General features: G+C 43.3%; 1 protein-coding gene across 1 annotated transcript in view; it reads right to left on the bottom strand.

Annotated features, from left to right (window-relative positions):
- Positions 1-1,319: 1,319 nt before the first annotated feature.
- Upf2 (UPF2 regulator of nonsense mediated mRNA decay) overlaps positions 1,320-12,268 on the bottom strand; it is a 34,527-nt gene continuing 23,578 nt past the window's right edge. Inside the window, exons 30-39 of the mRNA XM_077631960.1 lie at positions 11,686-11,869; positions 10,234-10,329; positions 9,268-9,377; positions 7,682-7,849; positions 6,524-6,608; positions 6,332-6,417; positions 5,100-5,162; positions 4,692-4,770; positions 3,295-3,406; positions 1,320-1,950 (exon numbers count right to left, since the gene is read on the bottom strand). Of these exons, the coding sequence (XP_077488086.1) occupies positions 1,941-1,950; positions 3,295-3,406; positions 4,692-4,770; positions 5,100-5,162; positions 6,332-6,417; positions 6,524-6,608; positions 7,682-7,849; positions 9,268-9,377; positions 10,234-10,329; positions 11,686-11,869 (993 nt within the window). The 3' untranslated portion in view covers positions 1,320-1,940. The remainder of the gene's footprint in view (positions 1,951-3,294; positions 3,407-4,691; positions 4,771-5,099; positions 5,163-6,331; positions 6,418-6,523; positions 6,609-7,681; positions 7,850-9,267; positions 9,378-10,233; positions 10,330-11,685; positions 11,870-12,268) is intronic.

Here is a 12,268-nt window from a genome sequence, read left to right as displayed (position 1 = left end):
CTTGCAGTTATGATAAATGTGGCCATTGAAAACTGATGGTGCTGTTATTAAAAAATGTGACCTGCATTAAAGCGGGATGAGAACAAAGCAACATGGTAATTAGCTTTACTGTGAACCTTCAATGTGCATTTGTAGCGAAGCAATGAGTGAGTGGACACTCAACCATTTCTTTAGAAAAAAAAAAAACCTTTAATAAGGATATGAACAGGTTTTACATGTGCACAACATTTACGGCGCGTTTATACTAGGTAGGACTAGCACACGCGCGGCATAGCGATGTCGCGTTGGCCAAAGCGCGACCCTCTACACTCCAGCGGCGGTTAACCACCAGTGCATTCTGCGGCTTTCGGTGCGCTTCGAAGGCACCCGGCGCGGAATGGAATGATGGGACTGTCTCTTTCATGCAGAGCGCGTCGGCTACACTGGCCCGACCAGAAAGGTTCCTCCTTTTGCCAGGGCTGCACTGCTTCACTGATCTATGACAGATGGCATGTCAGATGTTCTGCGCATGCGCATCTCCAGGTGCAGCCGTTGCGCCGCGTGGGAGTGGTTGTAGGTTGGACTATAGGTGCGCCTGGCACGGCACTGCCAACTTGACCAGACCGGCCACCACCCACGCTCCGCGAATCAATATAAACGCGCCTTTAAGGGACAGAAGAATTGACGCTATGATTACGGCATAAAGAAAAATTCAGCAACAGCTGAAAGCATTGCACTTATGCAACATTTGGGTGTTTCGCTGGTTTTCCCACTGCATTAGAGAGGGTAGCTACATGGCCGATTTATTCTGGAGTACTGATGCCGCTCCTTTACCATCTAAAGATGTAGCTAGCGACCAATACCCACGCCACGCCAGAATCAACCCGGCTGGCTTCTGCATTTGTTGCCACTTTCTCCACTTGTCTTGTCAACGCTCTACACCTCGCTTAGATAGGGCACACCCTCTTCACATCTAGCACTTGCTCAGTACCACATAGAGCAGAAAGTGATAGTAATCATGGCAATGTTGAATGGGAAGGATAGAGAGGAACAGCATGTGCTGGCGTGAGCCTACCTGTACGTGCATAGCATGCCATCGTAAGTGTGTGCCTTCTTTTGCAGCTGCACGTGATGCGGACATTGCCGCAACTAATATTTTGTGGTTAGAACGATTTAGAAACTTTTGTACTTTGCCCCCTTCCACACTCAATCGAGTACAATGCAACTTTCTGACTGGCATTATGACAAGCCCCCTTCCCCACTCAATCGAGTACAATGCAACTTTCTGACTGGCATTATGACAAAGTGTGGGACAGCAATAAATGATTCAAAGAAGCCAGTAGAATTTGCTGACAGATTTATTACAGCCACTGAAACAAAGACAGTGGGAGGGTGGGAACTAAGAAGAAAAAAAGACTGCGAAACCACAATGTTCAAAAAGAGCACAGAGCACATCTTTTGCAGATATGCATGGCTGACACAGTGTCAACAAGCAGCAGACAGAAATGGTGGCAACAGAGCTGAATGGAATTATACTGTGCGTAGATCCCATTGTTCACCAGCTGCTTGGTCACTGAAGTTGAGGAGCAACAGATTGTGACAGGCTGTTTTTCTGGCTATACAAAGGATTGTTAGTCCGTGCCTGGCTAATGCATTGGCGACTGTGCTGATGAAACGGGGCCATAGTAAACTGAGGTGCATCTGCTGTCCCTGCACGCTTCCCGGCACCGTACAAGACGGCTTTTATTGAAAGAGAGAGAGGGTGGGAGGTACTATGTACACTGGCAGCAGAGCAGTGCTTGGCCCCCTGCAGGCTGCTTCTTCCTTCCAGCTGTTCCCTTCCTGCGGGCTGATCTTTCTGCTGCGGAGAGTGGCAGGAGGGTGTAGCAACACGCCTGAGCCTTGGCGCTTCCATGGCCATGGATGAGGGACAACAACCCAAAGATGTCTCTCTGCATTGCTCAACGCTTCCTGCAAGGCAACGCGAGGGCCATGAGGCGCTCTGGTTTTGAGCAGAAAATATCAACACAACCTTGCCCGCCCCACTGCCTTTGCGCCAAGGCGCAAAAGACCAGGGCCGTTTTAACATAATTCCATTTCATTTTCGTATTTCTTCCAGTTCATCATTGGCTCGAGCGACTCAGCCCCCCACCCCAACCTCCTGCTATTGCTAGGTTGAGCCAATAATTAATACTGAGCATGAAGGGTAACGCCACTTCAGCAAAAAACTTGCGCTTATTGCATATATCATGAAATTCAGAGCTAACATTTTTTAAATCTTCACTCCTTTCACCCCTTTTTGCCCTCCTTCACGGTACTGTCCAGGTGTTCGCCCATTCCAAGACAGCCACGGTGCCTTTCCTTGTTACTGCTTATAACCCCTACGCACACACCCACTCTCTGGCAGAGCAAAAACACTCGTGCCTCGAGCTGTGCTATGAATCCAGGTGTAATGTCTCGCCAGAGCGGACAGGTGACACTGGTATCTCTGGGTTCCCTTCTTGCAGTGGTGGACGTAACAGTAACAGCTCTCTCTGTAAAAGGCTGGTGTGCTTCTCAGCCTATGGCACAACAGAAAATGCAACCGACTATGGATCAGAAGATTCCAGGCTGAAATCATGGCGGGCTCATTTTTCTTTCACGGCTGTGTGCAGGGGGCGGTCACGTGATAGCTGACCGACCGAAGCCATGCTGTAGCAGGGAACATGCCAGTAATGTCAGAAACCTGGGGCTTTCTGCTCGCGCGTGATAACCTGCACAATGAGCTTGTAACCTGCAATGTTGTTGTGTCTGCAACAAAACTAGTGTGCTTGAAACTACAAGGCTGAACTGAAGAAAACTGCTACAAGCATTTGCCACAACACACCTTTTTTATTTTTTTGCTTTGTGAATAGCTTATTCAACACCCCACATTATGTCTTTGTCACTGACTGGGATATGGGCCACTTTAGCTAATCAGAATGGTAAAAAAGAAAAACTGAATAGATTAAAAATGCAATAATATATTGACCCTGATCTAGCAATAATCAACACTAAACCACATCACAGCAAAAGCTTGTTAATGAATGAAAAATTTAAAATTTATCCAGAAAACAAAGAGACAGAAAAGGGCATCAAAGACAGCAGAGAAACGAGTAACAGTCAGCAATGATGGAATATCCACTTTTGAAGCTAAAAAAAAAATGCGTGATTCCGCTTCTCTGAAAGCTGTCCTCAAGACATTTTGATTGCTAAACGCTGCATGCTTTGCAAATGGTTGGAACTGGCTTCCAGTAGTGTTAGCACAAGCAGCATTGTCAGGATGTGAATTAATACTTGTTTCCAAAGATGAGGTCTGCGTCAGGAGCTCCCTTTGGATGTTGGTACTTGTGCCTCCGGTCTCGGTTGAGGTTCAGTACCACAGGTCTCTGTTGTGCCGCTAGCATTTCTTCAAATGCGAAGACATGCAAAACAAAATGTACAGATCAGTTGTGCCAGCCATGCAATATTTTCACAGAAGCAAATCAGTAGCCAAAACTTGCACAAAGGGGCCCGCACTGTGGAAGGGCCCAATAAATGGACACATCCAAACAGGCTTGGCTTACCCCATATATGCCTTACATCCTACATGTAGGACACCCCTTTTTTGCACAGTAACTCGAAGTTTATTGTGTAAAAGCTTGCGTCTGCTAGTGTAGGTGCAGGAGGGTCTTTTCCAATGCAACTGTTGTGTTGTGCACCATTCAAATGTGTGCATTGTGTACATTCAGAAAGATCCGCAAGTGTTCTCTGGACACCATATTTAAAATTCGACCCCCATAGACTGCATTTTAATTCTGCAAAAACAAAGAATTTTTGCACACTGTCATAAGGAAACCACCACGCACAATGAGAAATATGATTCTAAAGTCAATGTCAGAATGTTTGAAGCTTTACCACATGTAACAGGTAACAAATCTGCCTAGTATTCCCTGTTGTAGGACTGCTCAAAAGTCGGTGACGAGAAAAAGAATTCCACCAATAAAAGGATGATTCTGGACAGTGAAGTGAAATAACCATTTTAAATCGAAAAATATTTTAATTTTTATTCAAATTTCTGAAGTTTCGGCATATATGGATTAAACTGGGCACATTCTCCTGCACCAAAAAACTGTAAATGCTGCTGCCGTTGTCTTGGATCGCATTAGTCACACAGAAGACCCCACCTTTAGATCAAAAACAGTCCCCTGTCTCTGCTTTATACAGGTGTTGTAATTATTAAGTTTTGCACTTCAATTACACCCAACCACAGCAGCTGCATTTTTATTAAGAAAAAACGCTAATGCACCCGTGTGTTGTGCAATGCCAGTGCACGAATTGAGTAGAAGAAAAAGGTATTCCACAGTGAACTTCTAATATAACAGACGCCCATAGAGCCACAAAAAGCCCCAATTAAAAATTTTATGCCAACAAAATTGCAGTTGTCCTCAAGTGTCCCTGTTCAGCGGAACTCTTGAGGGTAAATCCCATTCCTAACCACCGCAATTAGCCTCTGCATGACTTCAGCCTTATGGCTGCAAAAATAAGCCATGCAGCTTATGTAAGTCGATGGCGGTCGTCACAGGGGCACTCCCAGACTAGGGTTTTCATTACACAAACTTATAATACAGCCATTCACTAACATTCAAATAGAAAACTTGGAATCGAGCCTCGGGCCACGCAAAAGAAGCCCCTCCACAACACACTTTATTTACCTTGATAGTCTTCTTCCTCTTGCCTTTCGTTAATGTTCAGTGTCAGCATCTTCACATGCTCCTTTTCCGCTCTCTCAGCCTAAGGAAGAGGCATCAAAACACTGCCTCAGAATACAGTTATCATCGAGACAAAATATGTAACATGTTAGATCTGTGACCTGCTGTGAAGGCAACAAATGACACTCTAGATAACAGTGTGAATATCAGTGCTTTTGGAGACCCAACAAAACCGATATATCGGTGCAGAACTGGGAGTGACACAGACAAGCAGACAAGCACAAGTGATAAAGTAATTCCAACTATAGGTGAAATTTGTAACATGGGGTAGCAAACTAAAAGGAGTAGATGAAATGCCTAGTTGTGCTAAATTTTTTTCAATATAGTAGTGAGAATAGCAGTGACGCTTACCTCCTCCCTGTCCTTCAGGTTTTGTGCCAGTTCAGAGGAAACCGGAACTTCAAGGCTCTTGAACTACATGCACATAAAATGCATAGCACACAGTTGTAAGGCATTAAAAAATTTGAGAGCAACACACAAGCAATGAAAGCTGGTACCACAGTGGGAACTAAAACCAGCGCGAGGGGGCTTCTGCATAACAAAACAAAAAAAATCTTTAAAAATTGGCTGACAATTACGCTTCTCAGTAATGCTATTTTTGAGCACAGCTGCTTTTTGGGCAGGCAAGGCCAACTCAAGGTAACCTCTAAAACAACCAGTTTACTCTGTTCTTCTGTACTCAATTAGCTATGAACATGAACCAACCTAATAAGAGAGACACTAAGGGTCCTTTCCATTCCTTTGCTCTGCAATGAATTTTGTAGCCATTACTATTACTGCTACTCGCCAAGAGTGCAGCTGGACATATCCTGAAATGTTTGTCCCAATCCAAAAGTAAATAACAAAGAGCTGACGCATGACACATGAAGAACCAAAATGCTGATACGAATGGTTTCCCACTCTTGAGTTGCTTTACTGACGCACTCAACAAAAACAAGAATACAGTAGCTTGACTGCATTCACAAGCAACGTTTGTATCTCTACCCCTACAAAAAAGCACATTAAATGGGATGTAAAATTTTTACACGGACAAGAGAGCTGACTAACCCAAAGTGAGGTTTCGCTCACCTTGTAGCTTGTTTAGTCCATTTATGTTAAAAAGCATTAGGAAACATGACAACTCTCAAAACAAGAAGAGGGCACAGTTAGCCACAAACACAACAGCTGAAATGTGCAATCTATAGAACCATTACCCTACATGCCACGTATAAACATGCAACACTGTATACATGGCCATGAAGATGAATAAAACGGCAGACTTGAGTGCATGTGCATTACAGAAGCATGTAACCGCCCTAAGAACATGGATCCAGTGCACTAGGAAAGCATGCGACTGCACTAAAAACATGGATCCAGTGCCCTCGAAGAAATGCAGCATCTCACAGTGCTGAACACATTCCTGCAGTGATCTAGCCCAGCATTACTGCGGACATGACTGCAAGTTAGCTTTCTTTTTTTTTTTTTTTCCTGAGACTGCCAGCGAGTTGACCTGACTGACTGCCACCCTGCCAAAGCAAACTTGCAAGCAGAAGATAAAGGTTGGAGCTCGAGCCAAGCAGCTCTCTCAAAACTTCTTGGCGAACCTGTGGTTTGTTTCCTTTGCGGGTCATCAGGATGAAGTTCATGGTGTTCTTGTCTTCCTCGCCTTTCTTCTCTAGTAGGTTGCTGTCTGCAAAGGCAGATCATGAAACAAGCCCTCAGAGCTCAGTAACGTCTAGCCACTCAGGCTTCAGATGCTGAGAAGAAATCGGATCAAGACAGCAAAACAGACTCACAAGTCTTTTTTTGCTGGCTGCTGCTTTTCAGACTCATGGGGATCACAATGTCCGCTTGAGGCTTCACCGAGTCTTGACTGCGATGCTGCAATATGGGCACCTCTCAGTCAGAGCCCTTGTAACGGGTAATCAGCATGAAGTGAAATGTCAACAGGTTTAACTACACAAATGAATGTGAACAGAGATGAAGCTGACACATCGCATGCCCTATGACAAAAAAAAAAATATGAACCAAATGCTTCATTCAGACACTCACTGCATAATACTACTGGGTTTCACATTCCTATCCACCATCGTGTGCTTAATAATGTTACTAGAATGAATGAATGAAGTCAATAGGACAGTAAGAAATTCTTATACAAGCGACAACTCAAATGAAGTTATTTCATTACACTGAGAGTTTGCCACAACTGAATTCTCTGCTCAGAAAGGCACTGAGGCAGCCAAGCACACATGTTAGCTGTAGGTTAACAGCCATTTTGACTGTCTTTTGTTCTGTGAATCCAATTTTTTTAACACTGTTAGTATTCAGTCCTTGTGAAGCCATTTGAGAAGGGGACAAGAGGCATGTCAAGAGGTAACCTGGAGTCAGCAACACCATTAACGTAGTATTTATTAACAACTGCCTGTGAATGCACTTCTTTATGCCAAAAGAATATGCATCTGCAAACTCCACGCAGAAGACTCATAAAACTGTGCGGTCAGCTGCTTTACCAGCACATTTTTTGTTATTTTCTTTTTACAAAGTTATCAATACAGCACCATTTTCCAGCTATTATTACTTTCAGGCTCCAGCAGCGCTAACCAAAAACAGGGGAGCCCTGTCCCCTGCCGGTAGGTTCCTCGTTGACAGATCTTTTATAGGTGTGATGTTGCAGAAACTTAGTCACAGAAAAGTGTTAATGCACTGCCTTGCATTACCTCCCTGTGTGGCACATCATCCTATGCCGTTCCCACAACTTGTGTTGAACAGCATGTTACACATATAAGTGTAACATTGCTACACACTGCAACGCAAGGTATGTAATTGCAACATAAGTAACACAACAGACCTAGGAAACCAGATAGTACTAACATTCCAGACCATGCACAAATTAGTTAAAAGTGTCCATACAGCCTCAACAAGCACAAGCTGAGAGCTCGAGCAGTGGAACTCACAAGGATGCTTTCTGAGAGCATTTTGTCGAAGGCTGCCATAAAGTCATCATCCTCGGGACACGGAGCACGCCGCGGTCTCTGCCCAACCAATGTCACATCTTGTGGTGAGCTGCCAGTATCTTCCTCCAGATTGCCGGTTTCATCGTCGGTGCTTGACCCTACCTCATCCTGCACGGTGAAAAAAAAAATTAGTCAACAAACACCGTCCACTCGAAGCTCTGAGCCCAAAAATTAAAATCTTTGGTGAAAAGCAGAACTTGTTACACATAGAGTAATGCGTACAGCAAGATAATAACACATAGAAGTCGCTCAGATAAAACTACAACTAAGCATACCACTACACTATACTAGCAAGACCACCACATTTAATGCCACAACTTCTGTCTCTCGGAGAACCGCCGCACAGAAAATGGAACAGCAAAGGTTCTCTGGAACAGTTTTGAGCTCCCTGTTAGTTTTTCCTTTTTTCAAAAACAGTCTTCACATTCACTGTCTACTGTTCCCATTATGTTCACAGACTCGTTGACACAGCATCTAAAGCTTGCACTCTCCCAACAGCCCAGATCGCAATTTCTCAGTAAATCAAGCTTCTAAATTGCGAAAAGAATTTTCATGGTCTCTCCAGCTTCTGTATGAAAGGAATCCACTGTAGCAACAAAACAGCAGACAGGACTCCGCACAAAAATTGGAATGCTCAACCGCGAACAAAAGACAGAGAAGCTCACAACACAGCAACACTGTTTAAGCTGCACTTAACTTAGCTAAGAGTACGTAGCCATACCAGGACCCTAATTCACTGCTTCTTTGATGATTAATTTAACAGCAGTGGGGTGCTGTTTTTTTGCTTGTAAAAAACTCATCAGGGATGTTTTTTCAAACAAAACAATAGGCATTCTCACTGTGCGAGTGCCTCCATAACTGCAAGCAGATAAGGTACTTCAGCCACGTCATTTCTTTTCACCTGTTCTGTGATTTCCACCAAATGCAATGGCCAAGCTGCTCGGCCTGCTGCAACATAGACTTTAAATACCCAGTGTAGGGGAGGTAAAATGTGAAAAAGCCCATTCGCAGAAAGAACTCCACGTGGTTCAAAGCTAAAACAAAGCTCTCTACCACAATGCATCTCAGAGCCCAAGAGTAGCTTTGGCAGATAAAACACAAAAATACTGTATGAGCTTTAAAATAAAATAATAGGTCCAAGAACGCAGAAAAAGATAGTTTGGTTTTTTGTCTTCCACAGAAGCCTTCCCCATCTTCTGGTGCTCGTCAAACAATTCTGACACTTAACAGCTGTGCCCCTAATATCCAACAATGTGCTTTGCCTTCTTTCACAGGCCAGTGCTTTAGATCTTGCGTCATCAACAGTGACCTGCTGCAAGTGAGCAAACCAGGCATTTTTTCAGCCCAAAAAAGTCTCCTCACTGCAGTGCGGATGCTTCAGTCTACAGACTGAAAACAAATTTCAGATCTATTAGATTTTATTCCCATTTGAAATTTCAGGTAATCAACCACACCTGTGCGAACGGCCACCTAACGCTAGCGAACAAGCATTTGTGAATGCAGAGGCCATTTCAAGCAAAACATACCTCAAGCGGTTGGCTCTGGCTTCCGCTGTAGACATCTGTGTCACCATCACCCTCTACGTCCCCATCTTGGTCACTGCATTCACCACTGTGGTTTTCTTCATCGGGCTCCTCTGGAAGAATAAAGTATGGGAGCCACACGCGTTGAAGACAAATTATTTGGATCTAAATTTGCAGTTACTCAAAAAACAATACAGGTGCCACAAATCAGCTTTTGTAACATGATGTCAACCTCTGGAAACAAAATATAAAATTTACTTCACACATTGCATTAAGTAAGGCTACTAACCTGTATCAGTTAAGTAAAGCTCCTACTTACTAAAGTATGTTTCAGACCAGCATGCTTCCGTTGCTTACAGTGATGCCATCGTTGCACTAATGACCAATTATTATTTATTCTTCTCAGCTATGAATACTGCAGTGCGAAATCTTTCCCAACTTATGTACTAACATTACACACAGTTCTGTCACACCTAAAGAGGTGCTCCATACAATGACCACCAAGATTTTTCCTAATGAATTATTAATGCACGCAATGCTACTCCACTAATGACCAATTGTTGTTTATTCTTCTCAGCTATGAATACTGCAGTGCGAAATCATTGCCAACTTATGTACTAACATTACACAAACTTCTGTCCCTCCTAAAGAGGTGCTCCATACAGTGACCACCAAGGTTTTTCCTAATGAATTATTAATGCATGCAACGCTGCTCCAAAGAAATGTGTTCCTTAAATGACTTAAACTGCGACACTTTGAAACACTGATGGCAGAAGCTTAAATCACATCATGCAATGATGCTGCGGATGTTCATATCACGACAAAAGCAGCCAGAAAGTGTTTTTCACAGTAAATTATCAATATTTACCGACACTTCAGCAGTAGAGTAGCATTTATACTAAATGCACTTTCTGCGCACGCTGACCCGTATAAAATGTGAACGATGCTACTGCTATACGGATTACGAACCTTCAACTTCTTGAATTGTGCCAAGATTTTCCAGCTCTTTGGCCTTGTTGCTATCCCCATCTTCACCATCAGCTGCAGGGGCAGAAAGGTATTCAGCTGCAAAGACAAAAAATATTGTAGCAGCTGCCATTGTGGTTGCAGAGCTAAACATCAAAACTCAAAACTCCATCGCCTGGGGCCATATCCCTCAAGACCACCTTAGCAATATCAAAGCATCCATTGCCTGCCTTACTAGGAGGTAACTACTTGTGAAAGGGCCACAAGATGACAGAAAACAAAAAATATAACCTTTTAAGATGCTTTGTACACAATTTAGTACAAAGCGAACTCGCAGCAGCTTTTTCTGAGAGCGTGCAGCACCTACAAATGATTTCTTTTTTTCAAGTGAATTTAGCATCCCTTATGTTGCAAATAAGATTGTTGATTATGCCATGTAACAAACCCAGTTCAATATTTATTATTTCACAAAATAGCGAGCGGGATAGCTTGTCACCCGCCTTTCTTATGCAAACAAATCTTGTTGCCCGTAGCAACATCTTTTTTTGTTCCCCCTCAAGTTGAGGCATAATGTGCATCTCCAACACAGAAATTGATTCCAAGACCCATTGGGTGTTTGCTTCACTACAGACTGCATGAAATTCTGCACATCTCCGTAAGAAGTTTACCGTTGGTATTTCATACCGGAAAACAAAAAAATGATCTTTATTTAGGCTTGAATACATTATTTACATAGAAAAAAATTTTTTTTTGACGGAAACAAAAAACTGTGCCTGAAAGGGTTAAGACAGAGCTGTGAACATGAATGCATTCCAACTAATTAATCACGTTAAAGGGGCAATGAGGACAACTCATTTTATCTTGGTTCTTAGCAAAACTAGATAGTCTGGCTTTTGCACATCTGTTGACATTGAATAGGTAGATTGGTAGCGAAAGGCATATTTACTTCAACTGAGAAATTTCTAGTTAAAAATGGGATCTCTTCTTCTTGTCATTCGAATTAAACTCATGATGTTATGATGACACCGAGGGAATCGCGTACAGTGATCACTGACTGTGATCACTGATTGCAAGTGGATGGCGATATGGTCCACTCTCAGAGACCCTCAAACGAAAAAGTACCACTTGACATCACTGCAGTTTGCTTGTAAAAACGGCCTGTGGCAGCAGTACCTACATTTTGCCCTTTTCTAGCTAGGAAAGGCAATTTGGCCTTACCTAGATAAAAAAAATCCTGGTTTCGCTGACAGTAGCCTCTTGGTAATTAGAATGCGCTAAATCAATGAATACTTCAATGAACTTCAATTTCTCCTCAGTGTCCCTTTAAATGATTTAACACCAGGCATAGCATAACACCATGGCAACACCATGCACAACAAACAAAAAGCACATTCAGGGGGAAAGAAGTCCCTATCACTGCCCTCCTGAGCTTCTTTTTAAAGGCCTTTTACTCACACAGCTTGGGCTTCAGCTCAGACATGAGCTCTTCAACAGCAGCCATGGCCTCCTCGAGGCTTTCGCACAGCTTCATCTTCGGCCGCAACGGAAGCAGCGTGTCCTTGACGAGGAAGTCGACAGTAACTGGGAACGGGTTCTCTTCACCGTAGATGTCCACAGACTTTTTCAGCCAGTAGTATTGCTGCACATCCGCCAGCCAACATACAACATGGCACAGCGCTACAAGGCTCACAAAAATGTTGCGCCTTACACTCTACATAACACTTCCCCATAAATTCTCCTGACGCACCCTTCAGGGGAAAGGAGATGTCAAAGACAAACTCAAGTCACAACGAGATCATAATTAAACCCTGTAATAAGGCAGTTGAAAATTGAAACTGCTCTATTATAACCACTGTTTTAATGCACCTACATTGATTTAGCTGCATTATTTCAGCGGGAATTATATTTCCTTCAGAGCAGCTGTGTTCTTTTAATGCTCTCTCATTCCTTCCAGGAATCCACATCCTATCTGCATGCAGCAGTAACTGGCCACTGTTGCCACTTCCTACTACCCACATTTACTTCACTGTATCTTCTT

This window comes from Amblyomma americanum, chromosome 7 (genome assembly GCF_052857255.1).
Source record: "Amblyomma americanum isolate KBUSLIRL-KWMA chromosome 7, ASM5285725v1, whole genome shotgun sequence".
NCBI lineage: Eukaryota > Metazoa > Arthropoda > Arachnida > Ixodida > Ixodidae > Amblyomma > Amblyomma americanum.
This window is presented reverse-complemented; position numbering and strand designations above follow the sequence as displayed.